The sequence below is a fragment of the Zingiber officinale genome, chromosome 9A (genome assembly GCF_018446385.1).
Source record: "Zingiber officinale cultivar Zhangliang chromosome 9A, Zo_v1.1, whole genome shotgun sequence".
NCBI lineage: Eukaryota > Viridiplantae > Streptophyta > Magnoliopsida > Zingiberales > Zingiberaceae > Zingiber > Zingiber officinale.
The window spans coordinates 14,603,262-14,625,497 of record NC_056002.1 but is presented as its reverse complement, the minus strand read 5'-3'; the positions used below and the strand labels follow the sequence as shown (position 1 = coordinate 14,625,497).

At 35.1% G+C, this 22,236-nt stretch overlaps 1 protein-coding gene across 2 annotated transcripts; it reads left to right on the top strand.

The window, feature by feature from the left end:
* The first annotated feature begins 14,452 nt into the window (after window positions 1-14,452).
* Window positions 14,453-20,779, top strand: LOC122020904 (TLC domain-containing protein 4-B-like). Of its 2 annotated transcripts, none has more exons than XM_042578949.1 (9): window positions 14,453-14,637; window positions 16,250-16,343; window positions 18,886-18,974; window positions 19,042-19,177; window positions 19,258-19,332; window positions 19,502-19,623; window positions 19,712-19,787; window positions 20,267-20,326; window positions 20,403-20,779. In XM_042578949.1, the coding sequence occupies exons 2-9, from the start codon at window positions 16,332-16,334 to the stop codon at window positions 20,529-20,531; spliced, it is 699 nt and encodes a 232-aa protein (XP_042434883.1). In that variant the 5' UTR covers window positions 14,453-14,637; window positions 16,250-16,331; the 3' UTR covers window positions 20,532-20,779. The 2 variants fall into 2 exon arrangements, with proteins under 2 accessions (XP_042434883.1, XP_042434882.1); XM_042578948.1 differs by having other exon boundaries at window positions 16,215-16,343.
* The last annotated feature ends 1,457 nt before the right edge of the window (window positions 20,780-22,236 follow it).

The window sequence follows — 22,236 nt, the reverse complement described above, 5'->3', positions numbered from 1 at the left end:
ATTCAAGTTAAGGCTTAAATTGCCTTTACTTTCCTAAGAACATACCACAACCCTAACTTGGTAGTTCTTATGACTTGATTTCTTATGCCAATTAAAATTATATCCAAATACTCAAATTTTGACACATCTTACTCTTTCCATGAGTAAGCCTTTAATCCTTATCATTTTCAAAGGTCAACAATAACCTTGAAAATGCTATCAGAGTGCCAACTTTATCATGATTGGGTTAACTACCCTTTCAATTTGAGTTGATACTCTCTAACCCATCTAAAGGGTAGAGAAAATGCTCCTAGGAACCCAAAACCTATTGGTGCTCCTTAGATGCTCTAGGTATTCACTAGGGATAACTTCCCTAGATACCTTCCTAGTGACCTTGTTAGGCTTTTTAGAGTCCTTGGTCACCTTTTCTAAGTCAACTCTAGGGATTTCTTCCCTTGTGACCTTCTTTGTGACTTTCTTAGACTTCTTAGAAGTCTTAGTCACATTTGTTGCAAAAATACTTTTAGGAATAATCTTCCTAGTATTTTTGACTTGACCATTTGACCTAGAGTTGGTTCCATAACTATATGGAACCCTATGGTAAGAAATTACATCCTTCTTAGCCTTTGGTTTGTGTCCCAAACCTCTATGGCCATTGGATGACTTTTGTTGTCCTAAACCTAGGTTATGCTTATTTTGCCCTTTAAGGATATTTTCCATCCTTTTTAGGGTCTTTTCCATTTTATCAAGTCTTGACCTCAAGACTTGATTTTCTTCCCATAAATCCCTAGGTTTTGATTTTTCACTAAATCCTTGAGCATTTTTGTTTCTAGGCTTATAACTAAAATCCTTAGAATTCTTGTCTAAATTTTTATCTACCTTCCTAACCCTAGGTTGAGTGGTTTTAGCATGAAAAGCTACATGTTTTTCCTTAATGCTATCATACTTCCTATTTTTGTGGTAAATAGCATTAAAATGATAAAAATTAGAATTATCATGTTTTTTACCATTATTTAAAGGGGTAGACTCAATAAATGATACCTTTCGTTTTACCTTGGAGGCTTCCCCTTGACTCATGCTTCCTCCTTAAGCCTTGACCGCTTTCTTCCCCTTGGGACATTGACTCCGATAATGTCCCTTTTGATTGCAAGAGAAGCACACAATGTGCTCCTTGCTCTTCTTTGTTCCGGGGACGGTCTCCTTAGGCTTCACCTTGCCCTTTAGTGTCACTTGGCCCTTCTTCTTGACCAATTTGGGACACTTGCTCTTGTAGTGCCCATGTTCCCTACACTCAAAACATATAATATGATTTTTATTTTTAATTGAAACATTTATACCTTCATGTGTAGGGATGACATTTGATCCTTCATTTGATTTAGCTTGAGTTGTGGAGGTGGAAGCTTCTTCATCCTTTTCTTCTCTTGACCCGGATGTGGAGGCTTCTTCTTGCTCCGGTGTCAATGATCTACACTCCCCCTCAATCCTAGAGGTGGAGGCTTCTTCATCTTCATCTTCTATATGAAACAAGGAGTATGCCCTCTCCTTTCCCTCTTCATTGCATTCCTTTGAAGATGAAGCTTCTTGGACTTCTTCTTCGGAAGATGAGCATCTCTCACCTTCGGAATTCTCCTCCTCTTGGTCTTGATCCAATGAGTCACCCTCTTTGAATTCTTCATTGTTTTGTACAGTGGAGGGGATCTCATGAATCTTGGCCAATTTGCTCCATAGCTCTTTGGCATCTTCAAAATCTCTAATTTGCTCCAAGATGTTGCTCGACAATAAATTGACCAAAAGCTTGGTCACTTTGTCATTGGCCTCGCATCTTTGGATTTGTTCTTGGCTCCACTTGCTCCTCTTGAGAAATTTGCCATTTGAATCCTTTGGAGCTTCGAAGCCTTCCATTAGAGCAAACCATTGCTCTATCTCCACCATCAAGAAATTCTCGATCCTTGATCTCCAAAGATCGAAGCTCATCATGGTGAATGGTGGAGACACCCTTGTGTCGAATCCAAGACCATCTTGGAATTCCATTTGAAGTTGAGCTTGATGATGAAGTCTTTTACTTGATAAAATTTGCTCCAACTTCTACACCCTCTAGCTTTGTTACCCCTTCCGGCGATGATTCCGGTGAAGAGCGACCTTGCTCTGATACCACTTGTTGGGACCAATTATGTAGCTAGAGGGGGGTGAATAGCTCAGCACGATCTCGTACTCGTCGTTGCTTGTTTCTTCAAAGATGTGCAGTGGAAATTACAAAGAAACACATACACAACGCTAACTCTAGGATTTACTTGGTATCCACCTCAAGAAGAGGTGATTAATCCAAGGATCCACACACTCACGCACCCTCCACTATGTAAACACTCCTTTTCGGTAACTACCGAAGACGGAGAAGCCTTACAACACTCTCAATACAAGAAGAAAGCAAGGAAAGATAAATACAAGAAATATCTTACAAGATATACAATGAAAACCCTAACCCTAGCTTTTTCTTCTTCCTGTAACTTGCCTCTTGACTTGGACGTGCCTCCAAGATCCTTCAAGAATTGGCGTGAGAGTGAAGAGGAAGGCTGTGGAGAACTACTGTGTAGAAGAGAATTGAAGCTGTGGAAGTTCTGGCGAGAGAAACGCTCGCCAACAGCTATATCCTGCGCCAACGGTCAAATCCCGATCGATTGGATTGCTCCCAATCGATCGGGGAGGCTTTGGATCGATCGGTCGATCGATCCAGAGCGCCTCTGTGCTCTCGGGAATTGCCTGGATCGATCGGATGATCGATCCAGGGCTTATCGTGCGAATCACACCTCCCAATCGATCGACTGATCGATCGGAGGCTCCCAATCAATCGACTGATCGATTGGGAGGTTTTCTGTTCACGCGACACTTCTCCCCAATCGATCCACCGATCGATTTGGAGAAGGCTTATCGCGGGGACTCTCCAAATCGATCGGCCGATCGATTTGGCATGAGCCAATCGATCGGCTGATCGATCCAGCACTTGTTTTTGTCCAAAAACAAGTCCAAAGTCCCCTAAATTGACATCCGGTCAACCATGACCTGTTGGTATATCATGCCTAGCATCTGGTCACCCTTGACCTGCTAGAACTCCCTCACCAAGTGTCCGGTCAATCCCTTTGACCCACTTGAACTTTTCTCCTCGTGCCAAGTGTCTAGTCATCCTTGACCCACTTGGACTTATCTTCACCAGGTGTCTGATCAACCTTGATCCACCTGGATTTCCCGTGCCAAGTATCCGGTCAATCCCTTTGACCTACTTGGACTTCCCAACACCAGATGTCTGATCAAACTTGATTCATCTGGATTTCCTTTGCCTGGCTTCACTCACCAGGACTTTCCTTCTGCCTAGCTTCACTCACAAGGACTTCTCATTTGCCTGGCTTCACTCACCAGGACTTTCCATACTGCCTAGCTTCACTCACTAGGTCTTTCACCTGGCTTCACTCACCAGGATTTTCCAGCTGCCCCGCTTCACTCATCGGGACTTTCACCTAGCTTCACTCACTAGTATTTTCCTTCTACCTGGCTTCACTCACCAGGACTTTCCTTCTGCCTGGCTTCACTCACAAGGACTTTCCATACTGCCTGACTTCACTCACCAGGTCTTTCACCTAGTTTCACTCACTAGGATTTTTCAGTCAAGTATTCAGTCAACCTTGACCTACTTGACTCTCCTTTACAATCTCACTATATGAACAATTGCACCTGCAATCTCCATGTCTTGTCTCCATGTATTGTCAAACATCGAAACTCAACCATCAAGACTCGAGCTTGATCCAATTCAAGCTTAGTCGACCAGGTCAACCTTGACCTAGGGAATATTGCACCAACAGTACCAATTGTTGTTATTTTCTTCAACTCTTCAGAGTAAATGATGCTATGTTCAAGTGCTTCGTTGATGAAATGTTACCCACCAATTGAATTTTGAATTATAGTTCATTGTGATCAGATTTCAATAACTACAAAAGTTCACTGTTTTTGTATTTTTTTAATTCTTTATTCTGCAGATTTTGTTCTTTTTTTCTCCCTCTATTTCTGTGGTGTTCTTCAGTTACAAGTTTCTCACAATTGCAGCAGAAAAGTTTAGATTTAAGTAGTTAAGCAACATTAATGTATATATGTCTGCAAAGGTTGCACTAAAAGGACTAACAATGGTCTAGACATCAAATTAAGATTCCATTTCAACATTCAAAACTCAAAGACAAAGTTTTAGATATGCAATTAACATTCTGAATTTTGATGTTTATACAACTCCACTTTAAGAATTTACTAGACCTTCAATTCCAATTCTGCAACTCATGAACTCATATCTCAATTAAAGTTTATGTTCTGATTAGAAACAACATGAAGTTATTCGGAATTCCTGTCACTTTCTTTCTCTTTGTACCCCATATTACTTCTTTGTCTCCACAATATGAAATTTCAGAACTTCAGATTATAGAACCAGAAATTCGAATTTCCAGAATTGAAGCTTTAAGTTTCAGAATTGGAATTCAAAATAATTCCAACTTAAGTCAATGAAGAATTTAGCTCAAATAAAGAACTTATTTAGCCCTGCAATGGTATAAGTTTGAATTCGAATTATTTATGTTCATAAGCAACATTTAGAGTTGGCACACTGCTAGGCTCTGAATCCTGATTTATTTTCTGCAATTCCTGCCCAAGTGCGAAATTCTGATTCCTTTCAATCCATTGACAAATCATCGAAATTTTAAACTCTATAAAACATCTTATTAAGCATTCAATAAACAACAACTTAAATTCAATTCATTCCAGCTCAAACATATTGAAATTCAGATTGGCACAACCCCCCAAAACTCACATATGCAATTCCTGCTTTGTGGAGATTCCAGCTTCAAGCTTGATACCATTTCTTTCCTGCATTTTGATCTTTCATGATCTCTGGAATTCACTTCTGAATTAATCTATTCATTGATCACGAAGCTGCATAAGGAGCCTAGCACACAACTTATAACATTTGATACATCATAACTGCATATTTCACAAAGCTACAGCCATCAGCTAACATTTTCAGAAATCCAGAATTCTAGTCTTAAGTTTCAGAAATGTGATTCCAAAGTAACTTCAGTTAAAATAACACAGAATTCAACTTGGAAAAGGGAATCATTTGACAGTGAGATTATAAGAGCTTGAATTCAGTTCATTTCCTAATAAAGAGTAACATGATTTGTTGGCACAAAACAGGGCTGGTCTCTTGTCTAACTTCATTCCTGCTTCTACACTTAACATCATCCTTCATTTTCTGTCAATGGTCACTGTTGTTCTCTTGTTTTCCTGGTTATGAATTCTGGTTAATCACCTGTAAACAATCATGCACACAACAATTGAAATGTCTTCACTTGAGGTCCAGCAATACAAGGATGCATTTAAGTTCTTCCAATGAATTTTCTATATTCTTTTCTTCCATCAGAATCTAAGACTAAAGTCTCATAATTCAAGAACTAAAGTAACTCCAGCTTCGTTATGAAAATTCCAGCTTAGCAAAGATTCTCTGGATACCAACAATAACCCTCAAAGCAGCTCTGATTTTTGGTCTTCTCCCTTATCAGAAATCTGCAACAATCAAAAACATCATAGAGGTTTGGCACTAAACATGAACTTGTTGATAATAGGTTTCATTTCTGCATAATCAGATATTACAGGAATTCCAATTTGGATTATGGATTCTAGAAATCAGTAATTCAGAATTCAATTCCTATAGAATTCAGTTATAATCAACATAGCTCCAACAACTTCAAGCTATAATTAGAATTATGTTTTCTGATTTCAGTCTCAAACTTTAGACTTTAAGGAAACTCTAACTACACACTTCCAGAATTAAAGTAGCAAGAACAGATATAACTTCCTGGATTCAAGTTTTAGGATTTGGGAAGAGAAGAGCTTCAAATGACAAAATAAGACCAACAACTTCATGTGACTTCTCACTAATTAGGAACCTGCAAAGAGAATCGTTTATAACAGATTGACTATAATTCATTTCCAGCAACAAAATCTAAATCCAGCAGCAGCATTTATCCTCTGCCTTGGTTTTTTTTATAACTGAAAGCAACTTGTTATTCCTTGAGTAATGTCATAGAAATTAGCACGTAATAAACCAAGTTTTCAGAGATGATCTTTGTTGTAAATGAGTTGCAGTTCTTGCAAAACAAAAAAAATCTCTGATTCACTCAGCAATCCACACTTTCATCAGTTACAGCTCTTGCATTCCATCTCTGATTTTGTCCAGCTCCTGCCCATTTACTAATTCCTTGTTTGCAATGAAACTGGGCAGTTTCAAAAAATCAAACTATAAATGATTTCACAATTCCAAAATTTCCAATCAACTTGTATTAGGAAACCTCCATGACTTCAATAATTAACAATCCTCCCCCACACTTAATCTTTGTCCATCTTATCAATCCATCTCATCAAAAATTCAACCAACACTCCCAATAGAATGAAGGTAAAGCAAAATGATCAAGGGTTAAAATACTAGATGAGAAGGTTTTAAGAAATTGTGGGGAAAGAAATTAGGATTTATTATGGAACAAGAATGACAATATCCTTTATTTCCATGCATACATATGATATTGTGATTTTGAAAAGAAATAAAGCAAGTTCTAGAGTTTCATTTGTTATGAGTACATGCCACACGAAAGAAAATAATGTATAGGCTTAAAGTGGTCCTCTCTAGGTAATTTTCATGCAATCAACTCAATTAATCAAAGTGGAATCCATCATTACATTAACCAATATCATGTAAGTAGAGTATCCAATCATGTCAAATGACCTAAAATTGATGATCAAATTTAAGAAACTTTTACCATCTTAAAAATATTACTAGAACAATTTCATGGAGACTTTTATTAAAAATGACATGCTATATACTAAACAAAATGCAAAGCATGGAAGCAAAATGCAAATGTAAAGTATGAAACTAAAGAATGTGTAAAGTAAAAAAAGAAAAGCAAGGAACAAACTCCCCTTAATTCCGGGTGGTTGAAAAAGATTTAGAAGTGGAATCCATGCCGGTAGTGGAGTAATTGTGGTTCCACTTAAATTCTTTTTATTCATCCTTTTTCCGTTGAAAATTCTTTCTGGAGGTCGGAGACAGTTCAGATTTAGTACACACATCAAACATCTATTGTGTCCTGCAAAAGCAAAGATAGGTAACACCTTCCAAACACTTTCATTAAAAGAGAAATGGGTATCACATTCTACAAATTCAATTAATGGTACCTCTATGAAAATTTCTGATAAATCACAAGAAATACTAACCTTATCGTGTTGAAAGGTACCTAAAGGTTCTAAAATGGTGATTGTGTTAGAGTGTATACTAAAAGCCTAGCTTTTGGTATAAACATTTATCTAGAAATAAGAATCACATTGGTCAAATGTCTACATTTATGATAAATGAAGTTGTTCAATTAATTTATATTGTAGATAACATGGTGTGTGGTGTCACACACAGATGATCATGTTATCAGTACCTTATAAATTATAAACAGTAGCTCACGACCATAATGGAAAGGAACAAACCATTGGAAGGTCGTAGTGTAATTAGGTATTAGTTTATCTTAACTATATAATTACACTAGTACACTTGGAGTGTATTGAGTAGGACCATTAGAGGTCGTTTCTTTTATACTGACTTTATAAAGAAACAAAGACCTCAGTTATTATGGAAGTGTGTGCTCTTAATCCTAATATAATAACAAGCACATATATTTGATATTTATTTCTTTAATTTATCAATGGGTGAGATTTAGTTCGATGAATCAATAAGCCCGATAAGTTGGGAAATGATATCACTTATAGTGTGTGTTGTTGATTATAGAAGGAAACTGTGTCCTAGTGATCTAGGTTGAGAATGTCCCCAAGAGGAGCTCATAAGGATTGTCATGTTAAACCCTGCAGGTGGACATAGTCCGACATGACGATGAAGTTAAGTGGTACTACTCTTGGAGCTAGATATTAATTAAGTGAATTGTCAGTAACTTACTTAATTAGTGGACATTTGTTATCTTAAACATAGGGAGACTAACACACTCATAATAAGAAGGAGCCCAAAATGTAATTTGGGATTGGTGCGGTAGTTCAATAATAGTTCTTTAGTGGAATGAATTATTATTGATGAAATTAAGTTGTGTGTTCGGGGCGAACACGGGATACTTAATTTCATACAAAACCAATTCCTCCTCTCGGTCCCTATCGTAGCCTCTAGTATATAGAGATTTATACCCACCGCATACCCACCTTCTTACCCATCCAATAGGGCCGGCCAAGCTAGCTTGGAACCCAAGCTAGGGCCACCAAGACCAAGTGGATGAGTCAAGTAGGTGGCCGCCAAAGCTTGGGTCCCAAGCTTAGGTGGCCGACCACTAGAATATTAAAAGGATTTTATTAAAATTATTTCTTATGTGGATATCATGATTTTAAAGAGAGTTTAAAATTAAAAATTTCCTTTTATAACTTTCTACAAAAGATTAAGAGAAGAGATTAATCTCTTTCCTTATTTGTAGATTAAAAGGATGGTTTTAATTTTGGTAAAACTTTCCTTATTTGTAAATCATCTACATGTTTAAAGAGAGTTTAAAATTTGAAATCTTTCCTTATTTGTTGATTAAAGGAGGATTTTAAATTTTAAGAAAACTTTCCTTTTAACCATGTTCATGATTTAAAAGAAAGTTTAAAATTAATAATTCTCTTTTATTAGTTTCTACAAAGATTGAGAAAAGATTTGATATCTTTCCTTATTTGTAGATTAAAGAGATTTTAATTTTTAGAGATAACTTTCTTTTTATCCACATGTTTAAAAGAAAGATTTTAATTTAAATTTTCTTTTATAAACCAATCATGAAGGATTAAATTATTGAAGAAATTTTATAAATTTCTGGAGACAAATTAGGAAGTTTTAATTAATTAAAACTCTCCTTGTTTGTAACTTTAGTGTCGACCATGTAAATTGAGAAAAGGAAAATTGTTTTAATTAAATAAATTTTTCCTTTTCATGGCAAAAGAATTAAGGAAGTTTTTTATTAAATTTCCTTATTTGCCAAGACCAAGGATTATAAAAGAGGGGGTAGAGAAGGCTTCATGGTGAACAACCTCTATTATTTCTCTCCCTCTTTTCCTTGGTGTTGTGGCCGGCCAACCTCTCTTCCTCTCTTCCTCTTGGTGGTGGTCGAACCTTCTCTATTGGCTTGGAGCTCTTGTGGTGGCCGGATACTACTTGGAGAAGAAGAAGAAGAAGGAGAGAAAGCTTGTATCCCTTGGAGCTTGGTTGGTGTTTTGTTCTTCGTCCTTGGTGAAGCTTCTTTGTGTTGGCCGAACCTAGCTAGGAGGAGAAGAAGGTGCTTGGTGGTTTCTCATCTCGGAAGATCATTGCCCACACAACGTCCGAGGTTAGAAGAGGAATACGGTAGAAGATCAAGAGGTTTTTCTACAAGGTATAACTAGTAATTTTTCTTTCCGCATCATACTAGTTATTTATGGAAATAATACCAAATACAAGAGGCTAACGATTCTAGAATTTCGAATATGTTTTTCGATGTTGTGTTCTTTTGTTTTTCTTTTCCTTGTGATTTGATTGTTCTTTTCGGTTAACCTAAAGTTATTTTAGGAAATTAAATATTAGATTTCTATAAAAGGTTTTGTCTAGTCGGTGGTGGTTGCTCCCATATCCAAGAAGGTCGTGTGTCTCGCCACGTCAGTACTGGGAACCGATTATGGAAATTAATATTTAATGGAATTAATAACTTAAGGTGATTTGGGTCGAACGTGTTAAGTTCCGCAGGAGATCCAAGTCAAAACCTAAAAGAACAAATAGATTAAGTTTTGGATCAAACGTGTTAAGTTCCGCAGGCGATCCAAAATTTAATTTAAAAGAACACATGGTAGCTAGGAAAAGGTTCAGACCTTTGTACAAAATTTTTGTACAGTGGAACCTCTAGGTTTTCCGAGTAGCAACCAACAGATTGTTACCTCCTCTTCATCAAGTAAATGCATAAGCTCTGGTTCAGATGAATGTACAACTTTATGTAGTGATTCTTGGGTTCTTATTTCCATAGCACAAGTCCCTACACTTACATCCTCTATTCTTGGTGATTCTTAAGGTAATGCTTCCAGTAAGCAATCCCCTACACTTAGATCATCTTCTGCATCTGTATCTGCATCATTCACAACATCTAAAGCAACAATATTAGTAGAATCAGAAATTTGAACAACTACATCATCATCACAAATAATACTAGAAAAATCTTGTGAAGTAATGGAAGTAAGGTCAGACCTGACAAAATCTCTACTATCCATCTCCCCACTGGAGTTTTACATTTGTAACTGATTGATGGATGATGCAATTTAATCTAATTGAATTTGAATATTCTATATTCTTGCAAATTATTGCTCTTGATGCTCACTCATTTGTTGCATAATTTCATTGAATTTCCATGTTGACTCTGCAAATTGTACTTGTGCATCCTCATACCTGAAATATGAATAATCCACCCTATTAGAATTATAGGTATTAGGCAATGACTCATACCTATTCTGCTGCTCCATAGGTGGGTAGTACTGATATTCAGGCTGATAGAACTAAGTCTGAGGCTGATAGTAATAACTCTCCCTCCAATCTCCAAAATGTTGATAATATGGATTCATGGTCCAATAGATTTCTTGTTCTTACACTGAAATATAGAAAATAAAATTAGAAGACTCGGGAATATATAAAATCAAACACATGGATATATGAACATGAAAGCAATTAAAACAACAAAATTTTTAAGTTTTCAAAATAAAGAACAATCCTAAGATTATCAAACGCTGCTAAAATTTCCTCGGCAATGGCAGCAAAATTTGATAAGACGAATCTGTCACACCCGCAAATCAAATTAACAATTTATATTCATGAACCCCTTAGCTACACAATGATGTTGTAATAACGAGCCCAGGATCGGATCTCTCAAGGAACTAACAGTAGGATGGTAATTTTATGATCGTATGCTATTCCTATTTTGGGGGTTTTAATATAGAAATGGAGGTTTTAGCTTTGAATCTAAATCTAACAAATGAAAAGCACAGCAATTAATAAACTAATCTAATGCATACATGAAATCTCCTAGGTGCCAACAATCAATCAACAACGCATTGTCACCCTACGTTATGATTAAACCATCAACACACTTAAACTAAAAATGAAATACAAGACATAATTAAATATGATCTAAAGTAAAATTTAAACCCTAATTTAAAACTTAACCACTTAACAATTAACCAAGCTTAAACAAAACTTAAACTAAATAGCATCAATGAAATTATAACTACTAAACATGAATTAAACTTCAACAAGACAAAGAAATGCTAGATTACTTGATAAAAATATAACTAACATCAAAAGAAATCAGTTCTAGCTATAAAACAGAAACAAAGTAAAATAAAATGATAACCGTTCCAATCTCATAACCAATCTAACCAAACGTCACACTCTTGCCGTCACACAAGAGGTCGGAGACGAGAATGCCCAACTCCTGTCATCAGTGAAGAACCTCAGTAACAATTCAGTTCCAGGATTGTTCAGCAACACCGGCGGAACGCCTCCGGCAAGTTGGAAACAACCCGAAACCTATAAATGCCCAAAAATCTAGATTTCTACAACCAGGAAACTCTGAATCTGGAATGAAGCTATGAATTGCGGATGGTCGTCGGATGGAGCTCAGTAACACGGAAGGAACACCGCCAAGTGTTGCTGATGGGAAGAGTCACAGATCGGAGGAACACCGCCAAATCTGAGCCGGAACTAAGAATCGCAAAAAACTATTTTCCGTCAGAAAGAATGCTCGGCAGCAGCTCCAGATGATCGAAATCTTGGTCTAGTATCTGCCTTGAAGCTCTCCACTGAAGACGTTGCCTGAGAAGATGATCGGAGCTAGAGTTGGGGTCGAAATCGTCGAGCTCGCACTGCGAACAACACTGTGGAGATTGACGAAGGAAGCTATTGTAACTTCTCGATTTAAATCAGATCTCAGATATGTGATGGACGGCTATGGGTGATTTGGATCTTGATCAACGGTGGAAAGTCACTCAAAATTCGATCCGAAGGTATTGATCTTGATCAAGGATCTGGATCTACTCTTCCTTAGGTCGGATGGACCAGATCTACAATGGATGGTTCAGATCTCTCTTGTTCTTGATGAACGATCCATAATGCTCCAAAGCTTGATCTTCTCGTTTAAACTCTGATTCGAACATAAATTCGGTTCGAATAAATCCAAATCCAAGATTCTTTGATGCCTACAAAATAATAATCAAATATTAGCATCAAATAACACAAAAATAAGATAATTTATAATTAAGTCCAAGAATACATACAATGCACGAAATATGATGCAAATATATGTTTCATCTATAAACATAACATCAAACCATGCATGTATGAATCAAAATAATACAGTAAAATCATGATTATCACAGCCCAGGAGCCCAACATCTTTTAGTTGCGCGCCCCATTTGAAGGAAAAATTCCTGTAAATTCGTCATAACTAAGGCTCGAACCGCGAATACCTGGATGACAATCTAAATACCTTGCCGCTGTACCATAGCCCCGGAGGCACTTTGTCATTGCAATGTAGCTCGAAGCACGTATCATTTTAATTTTTTTTAATAATCCAGATATCTAATTCTATAAATTGTTACAAGGTCTTATGGGTAGACCTCTACCCAATTGCATCCATTAATTGTGATTTGTGATGGTAATTGATATTTTATGGCAATATTTATGAAGATGGATTGGTAGTTAGAACCCAAGATATCATTTTGCGTTGAAAATAAAATGATAAATCATGTAACATCGAGCTTAGGCATTGATATAGTCCCATAAAAATTTTTCACCAATCGGTAGGATAAATCAAGAAGTACTCGTAGCGGGTGACATAGAAGTCTAACATCTTATGATTACATGCTATATTTAAAAAAATCTTTACAAATGTATCATAACGAAATGATCAAATTATAAATATTTAGATAATAATTTGACGTCTTCCATTGCATCATAAGGGATTAAGATCATAGATGATGATGGATAGAACCATGAACAAATATAACAACATCATCGTGTATTTTTTAAAATTTATTGCATTGGTCGGTGAATTACAAAAAAGATCTATTTATTATTAAAAAAATATATTAGATTATTATTTTATTAAAATAAAAGTTTCTAAAGTTTTATTAGTATGATTAATTTTTATTGACTCAAACAATACAATCCATTTAGTATATTAATATGACACAATCGGAATAGTCAACCTGGGTAGATATGTATCTTTGTCTCCTTAATTTTAATTAAAGTCTACGTTGACCTTTAGTCATTTGTTAATATATAATAGATTAAGCAATGATATATCTTATGTAATAATTAAATAGTGATAAACTAATTAATAAATATAGAGTTGACTTTTAGTGAAAAAATTATGTGCCTTTTAATTTAATAACAACATCGGGGCATATTATCAGATTATCACCTTACTTAATATATTTTTTTTGTTTTAAACTTAACCAACATAACCAGTTAAAATAAATTACGGAATATGTTAATTTTATTATATAAGAATTAGAAAAATGTATTTTTTTTATTTTTTAAAATCAATTAACATATTGATTTTTCACATTTTTATTGTCAGCATAAAAAATATTTTAAATATTCATTAAAAAATCTAAATTAATATAAGCATGATCAATTAACGTATATTCATAATTTTTTAATTAAAATTTTCAATTATTAATATTTATTAAAAATATTAAAGTCCATATTAAATCTAACAATTAATTTTAAAATAATAAAAGGGAAAAAATACTTTTATATTTCTCTCTTTAATCACAACTTTTATTACACCGTCCTTTATTCAATTTAGCCACAAAACATTTTAATTTATACAATATATTTTGAGATAAAAGAAATTTCTTTGGAGCAATGAAATATATGAAAAAAAAAGTATTCATGAAAGTGTCAAGTTAAAAAGACAACATCACCGAATAATTAAACCCACCTTAATCTTTTTCTTTTAAGTTATAAAAGTTATTCGCTTAGAATTAATGCCATATTTAATGCAATTTATTAGTGCCACTAAATTATTCCTTCAATTGTCTATATTTCTTTTTCTTCTTTTTTGGTCCACTTTTATAGTAATATGAAAGGGACTTTCAAACTAATTATTCATTAACACATATTATAGTTAAATTAAATTGTTATTTTATATATAAGAATCAAATTTTATTCTAATTTGAATCAATTTTATTTTTTTTGTAAATAAATTTTAGAATAAAAAGTCTTCTTTTTTCTTAATAAAATTAATTAATTATTATGTTTTTATTTAAAATAATAATGAAAATAAAATAAAACAACATGTTCGTCCACTGATTATTCATTTACCATTTTATTTATTTATTTTTGTTTTATTTATTTGTAGCTTCTTCGTCTGTTTCGATCGTCTCCGAACCAAACCCTTTCGTCGTAATCTCTTTCTCTCTTTCCTCGTCGTCGCACATTTGTGCAGCAATCTCCAAGCGCTAGAAGGACCAATAGCGCGATAGATCTGGAAGATATCGTTGGTCGATTACGCGCGGTCGCCGTTCGGCATTGTTTTTGAGGTATTTTGCCTTTTTGACAATCGTAGTTTCTGCTTCTCTGTGATTTTTTCTTATTCTTTCTTGTGCGAGGATGCCTTTTCTGGTCGATTTCTTTGCTCCTGTGTCAGAAAAATTTGTACTTTCGTATATTGTGCAATCTCGGGTTGGATTGCTGCTGTATGTCGTACCGGTAGTTCGGAAATCGTAATGAAAATTGAAGCTACTTAGATGCTTGAAGAATGACCCCTCTGTCTCACATTAGGGCTTTTTCAGGCATAGGATTGAGTCTATTTACTGATGTATGGCTTTCTACTAACAGCTTTTTGACTGAATACCGTCTTTTGATGCACACTTGCTCGAGAAACTGTTTTTTTTTTTCAAAAGAAAAAAAAATTGTGTTAGAATTACTACTGGATTAGTCAAATTTCAGCTCGTCGTCTTTGGTATGAGACCCTTCAATAAGCGGATCCTTTTATTGCTCTCTGCCTTTTCACTGTTCAGATGATCAAATTCGTTTGGTGAGCAGCTTTTTTGAGTTCGAAAAATAATAAATTCATATATTTTCCACAAGGCTGAACAAGCTAAAATTTAGTTCCACTCATCTACATAAGTTGCATTTTAAAAGTCTCTGCTGTATTGCACCTTTCAGAATATAGGCCCACTTTTGAAGCATTGTATTAGATGTTTGTCTGCATACATGGACTAAATTTGAGTGGCATGATCTCGGCATGGCCGTTTTATCAATTATTAAGTTATCTGGAGAAGCCATGAGTTCTGTTTCGGTAGAAAAAGCATGAGCGGACCTTATGGCAACATTTACATGAAATCTTCAATGAAAAATTCCCAAGTAGAGTTTTCTGGAGTTAAAAGTGTGAAAAATATTAGGCGAGAAGATAAAAAGGGATGATCTAGCTACTGCTCAAAGTGTGTTCTGGTATGGCTGTTGGAACCCCAATCAGAAGATTATGCAAACTAATTTCCACACTGAACAGGTCAATTTAAGATATGGTCATTCACTATGTCTGGTAAACTATCTTAAAGAACCGATAATTGATGTGTACAGGTCTATCCAGTATGCTTGGATACTGATATTCAACCTTTGCACCAAGGTTTTCATTAGAGAATCATGCTATGACAATCTAAGGAAATTAATAGTATTGATTTGTGTCTGACCTTTTTTAGCATTGTGCCTGAGTGCTACCATGTGCTACCATGTAACTCAAACAAAGGATTGGTTGCTCAAATTTTTAGGTGCATAAATATTTAGAAGGTTGTAGATTATAGGATTAATTTCATAGGGAACACCACATAGTTATTTTATGAATGCCGTTTCAAATAGATAAGTCAGTTCACTAAAGCTTAGCTATATTTGGTAAACATAAGCGTGAAACTATGATTAAATTCTCATGTCCTTTAGAAAGTGAAAACTTTTAGTGAGTTATTCCACTTGATGTGCACGAAAAAGGCTCTCAATTGTGATGACACATTTGATTAGCGGCTCTATTAAAAGATTTTAAATCTCATTATTTATCGTCTTTTGCAATTTAAGATTTTCTTTCTTTCCATGAACTAAAGTGAGGTACATTTCTCACTGCAAGGTTTCATAACTCCTCTTGGCAATGGAGTCCTACAGGTACCAGGCTGAGATCCTTGTTAAAGATTACTTGCTAGCAGATCCATTCATCCCATATACCTCTCTACTTTGTGGCATTTTTATGTGTAAAATGGTATGTCCCATCTCAATTTTATATTTATTAAATATTATTGACTGGGTAATTTCAATGCAATTATTTGAGATAACTTGTAGGGAATGAGAAAAATAAAATAAAATAATGATATATGTATTATGTGTTTCTAACATAAAAGATATACAACCAAATGGTATGGTGAACTAGAATACATGATCTTAATAAAGAGGTGAATTTCTAGTAGTCTACTGGTATCTATTAATGACTTGCCATATTGACTATGGAATATTTTTCAGAAAGAAAAATGGTAAGAAATTGAATTTAAAAGTTCTATTTTGCTTGAAGTCTTGAACATTGACACCAAGAGTTGTTTCAGATTAAAGTACAACAGCATTTCAGGAAATAAGAAGTTTGTATGAATGATTGAATAAGAACTGAGAAAATCAACATTTGGTTTTTCATTTTGCCAATATTTGCCGATGTCTGATGAAATTAAGAAAATGTGATCACTTCTTTTGTAAGTAAAGAAACTACGATTTGATGAAAATTACCATAGCCAGAATCAGGATTTCATGTTATATCATTGGGGGAAATTTATCAGAAGCATACCTAAATTCATGAATTCATATAGACACAGAAGATGAGCTGACTGATTTCCACATCTAAGCTTTCCTTATAGAGAAAGCCTCAAAATGATGTGAATGAAGATAGAATAATGGTTACACTGGGAACGTCTATAGGATTTTATTTTATTTTGGCCCATTAGAAAAATAAAATAAATAATAAAGTTCAACATATTAATGCCCATGTCAAATGAGTCACAAAATGTCAAATGAGACACATAATGTCAATTGATATGTGTAGGCTCATTTATTTGATAGTTTCCCAACATCTTTTCCCATTCACTTAATGTGCATATTTTTTTGGGCAACATTATATATCTGTAGTCTATATATAAGAGTAATTACTGAGATGGTTTAGTATGAGTGTGTTATTTGAGAGTCAATCAATTTGATGACCAATCGAATAGACTCTATTCTTCTCTTCTTTTTTCCCCTTCTTCTCACTGTAAATTTTCAATTGCCAAAAGTGTGTGAATTTTTTGTAGTTGATTTCTTGTCCAGGAAATTATAATTCCTGCAAGAACTTATTTTTTATTCGAAAAATAAAAGAGAGGATGTAAGCCATACAGGATCTTTTGAGAATAAGAAATCTGAAAAGTTTTTCCAATCATATGCTTATACATCAGTAGCCTTCTAGTTAGTTTGTTCATTCCATAGACTACCAAGCGTTATGAGCTAGCCTGTAGTTTGGGTGGCATTTTTTATTCTTGTTAAATTTCACTCTAGCAACTTTGCCATTTCTTCAGGATTTAAGATAGACACAAAGATATAAGATGTTATAGATCTTACAAACTTTTTTGTCCATTATAACTTTATAAAACAGAAGCAAGTATCCAAGTACGACTAATATTAAAATGATGATCGATTAGAACTTCAACTTAGTGGGAATTGTCTTTATTTGAAAAACTTAATGCACTTTTACCATCCTTTTAATATTCCTGGGTATGTCACCCCATATCACTGGCCAATCAGAACAGGAAACGTGTCCCCTTTTTCCTTACTGAGGCAGGTAGACCTACAGAAGCTTGCTACCTGCTGCTTGACCATGTCACTGATATGTGGCAACCCAACGATAGCTGAAACTAGAAGATGTGTCAGCTTCTAACAATGTGAACACAGATCCCTATAAATACCACATATTAAGCAAGAACGCGAGGGAAAACTTCAATCTCAAACTACGGATTACAGTAATTACAATGACTCACCTTGGAATTATAGTGACTCCATTTGGGTTAAGGGAGCTGCACTCCTTGACCTTTTCTTGGCTGGAGCTTATCCACTTGTCCAAGGGAAACAGTTCTGACGAGCTGTTTCCAATTGGACCAAGACCTTGGACTGGCCACAGTTTGACTGGCCCACCAAAGCCATTAAGAACTTGCTAGGGACTTGACTCATTGTGAAGTCCTCCATCGATTTATTCCTCTGACTTGACCCACCCTATATAAGACCTGCTCTAGCTGTTTCACCGGAAGGTTCGTGTAGCTGTTAAAAACCAGCCTCAACAATGCCAAAGCTTAAGGTTCAATTGATTTTAGATAAAATTGAATGTTTGAAATGTTGGGCTAAAATGGTAAACTTTGAGGCTTGTTGTTGCTTTAGTTCATTCATGCATATTCATGGAATGGAAAGATAATGGAAGAGCTTTCTAAAAGTTTTGGATGTAAGTTGGAGGAAGAACTTCTGAAAATTGTTTTAAAGATCTATTGTATCCTCTACACCTCATCCTCCTTTATCTCTGATGTAGCAGCCTTTGGGTATCTTTTTTGGCATGTATTGTAAGTGTACCTATGGTAATATATCTAAAGTATGACTATGATATTATTATCTTATTAATATCTTGGTTCCTTTGCTTCATGTATGATTAACATTGTTTCTTTGTTATTGGTTGATGTTTCATGAGGCATAACAGCGGAATTTGATCATCTATTATTTTCTTATACTCTTGTGTTTTTCCTCAGGCTTATGATTCTTCCCAGTTGATAAGTTCGGTTTACTTCAAGGGCTTTGCCTCCCTTACAAAGATCCAACGGATTGAATGGAACAACAGGTGAGATATCATATACTTGCATACATCTTCCTCTAGATTTCAGTTTTAATTTGAACCACTTTTGCAGGGGAATGTCCAGTGCCCATGCCATTTTTATTACATCGATGTCATTATATTTAGTATTCTTCTCAGATCTATTTTCTGACCGTGCTGAGGGCCTAATTACATTCCGAAGTTCAAATCTTTCCACTTTTACATTGGGGGTGAAATCTGAGCACATTCACATAGATTTCCACCTATTTTTCTTCTGTCAATTTGACTGTATGACCCATATCTTTAACAGGTTTCAGTTGGGTACTTCATCACTGATCTTGCCATGCTATTCTGGCTTTATCCTTCTCTCGGTGGAATGGAATATGTAATTAGTTAATTACTTACTTTAAACTTCATTATTTTTGCATCTTCATTTAAGCTCTATACACTCTTCTTCTGGACTACTCAAAACAAAATCTGATAAGCAGTCTGCTGGTCTATCTGGGGAATAATATGTATGGAATATAATTGAGATCTTTATCCCAATTTTTTAGGTTCTCCATCACTCGCTATCTATAATTGCGATATCTTACTCAGCATTGTTTGGGGAGGGGCAGCTATACACTTTTATGGTCCTCATATCTGAGACCACCACTCCTGGGATAAATTTACGATGGTATGGTTGCAGATGTTATTTAAGTACTTCAACAACTGATACGAATAAAATGTTAAATTATTGACTTCTTTTTTCTCATCTCCTGCAGGTTCCTTGATACTGTAGGAATGAAAAGATCGAGTGCATATGTCCTTAATGGTGTTGCTATGTTCTTCGCATGGCTTGTAAGCTGTCTGTTAATTTTCTTTTATATAAACATTAAGATAATCTAGAAACATATTCATACCTCTTGAAAACATGGCTAGATTGTGATTTCAGATGTTTCTCAACTTCATCAAAGTTTTTTCGTGATGAGTAAGTATCCTATAAATTATTGAGTTCACTCTCAATCATTGAACAAAAGAACTTTGCTCAATGACAAAACTTGACAAGTATACAGTAGTATCTTTTTGAGTTGGGAGAATATAAGCACTTTTCATCTTCGCACTAAGTTGGCATTCCTCTTTAGCTTTTCTCGATGAATGGTGTCAGGGGTTTCCTAAAACTTGTTCTTAATTTTCTTGTGCACAAAATATGCTTTTCTTAGGGGAGAAAAAAGAGTATGGCTCTTTAAGCCTGCTCCCCCATCATTTCATCTCTTATGATGAAACTCAACCCTTTTTTGTTTTACAATCAAGTATAACCTGAACATTCTTGATTGCAGGTTGCAAGAATCTTGTTGTTCATCTACTTGTTCTACCATGTTTACCTGCACTATGATCAGGTATGCTAATACCAATTCATCGCGTCATCATCATAAACACAATATTTTATCGACATTCCTTCCTCATCTATAACAGGTTGAGCAGATGCACACAATTGGTTACACCCTAGCTTTTCTGGTCCCCATTTCATTGTTTATCATGAATATGATTTGGTTTGGAAAGATTTTGCGAGGACTGAAGAAAACATTAGCTAAGCGGCAGTGAAAGAGGAACTCCAGTACTCTACATACAACACGCAGAAGATCTTCGCATATTCGAGGGTAACTCCTATATTTTCTCGAGCAAATACAAAATCTGTAGGCAGCCCCTATTGACGGATACAATCTAAGCAAGATAGTCGAAGGTGTAGGAAGGATGTTTATCTTTTCAAGATCACCTCAATTAGCACATAAGATTGATGTATTGGCACACGCCCGAATTGCACCTTGTTTGTAACCAGGAGATATCTACAAGAATGCGCTACTTTCTTGCGAGTTCTTATTCATGTAGAGTTTCTCTAGGGTGAAGTCTTCATGTTTTCTTTCTTATATGAACAAGAACTAGCTATAGCCTATATGAAGTCTTCTTCTTTTGTCAAGAGAAAATAAAATATATAAAAATATTTTTGATATTATATATAGGATATCCGTTCTTCGGCAATTTACCAAAACACGTATTACGGTTAATGTATTTATCAAAAAACGTATCACAGTTTTGTATTTACCAAAAGACGGAGTTTACCAAAATCAATCCCCAGATTACTCCTCTGGCTAACCTGGCAACTGCCTTTTTCAAACACATTTTTCCAAGCATCCAAGCCGAAAGTAGAATAGAAAAATAATTTGTGGTTCGGATACACGTCTTCTCACCGTCTCTCTCTCTTCGTCCCTCTGTGTGGTGTTATAAACTTTGAAAGAAAAAAAAATATGAACCCTGCGCTTGCCATTACTGCTCGTGGTGGTTGGCGATTGCAATAGACCAGTTAGGTTTATGGCATAATTGCGTAAGAGTTGCTAGAGGAGACCAAGGACAAATTAAGTTAAGAAGGTCAGCCGAGAAGGACAAACTTCTTGCAAGAGGGAAATGAGTAGAAGCACACATTTAAAGATTTAGACATGTATGTATGGATTTTTTTACTGTAAAATAGGGTAGTGAAGGTAAATAAAAAGTACACCATTTGTCTGTGAAGGGTGGCAGCAAAAAGTGGTATTATGGTTAATTTTGGTTGTGTGGGGAATAATATTCAATAACACCTGAATTATGATATAATAGAAGACTTAATCGATTTAATTCATGTTAGTTTTTGACGTTGATAGTTAAGTTTGGCTAGGGTTTAGTCAGTGGTGGTCCTAGTTTACAAGAAGTATCTGCTTCAAAAGTGACTTGATATCTATGAGATCATGCCCAACGTGGGCCTGATATCATAGATATCAGGCCTAACGTGGGCCTGATACATATGATATCAGGCCCACGTAGAGCCTGATATCGATAATGTGTTATGTGGTTAAAACTTTACTTTTACATCAGACCGTTCCTAGTTTGAGCAAAATTACAATTTAACTACAAAAAATGATTATGTAGTTGCAAATTTACTAAAATAGTTTTTTAATTTATTTATCAGGGATAATCATATAACTGACGAAATTCTATATGAGATATGGAATACTCTTGATGCAACTTCTAGCATTGGACATGCAGATAATGTAGGAGAAGTATCCAGAACAAATATTCCATCATCTTCACAGTATAATTGTGTGCATAACACAAATAGAAATACGAGCAGTAATTTCACATTTGATCTAAATGAAGAAGCTAGTATTCAAGAAGATGAGGTTCTGAACCCGTGTGCAACACTTGTTGATTACTATGAGCCTAGTTGGAGTGAGGAGGAAGGGTATTATAACCGAAATGGAGAGGAAATGCAATGCAA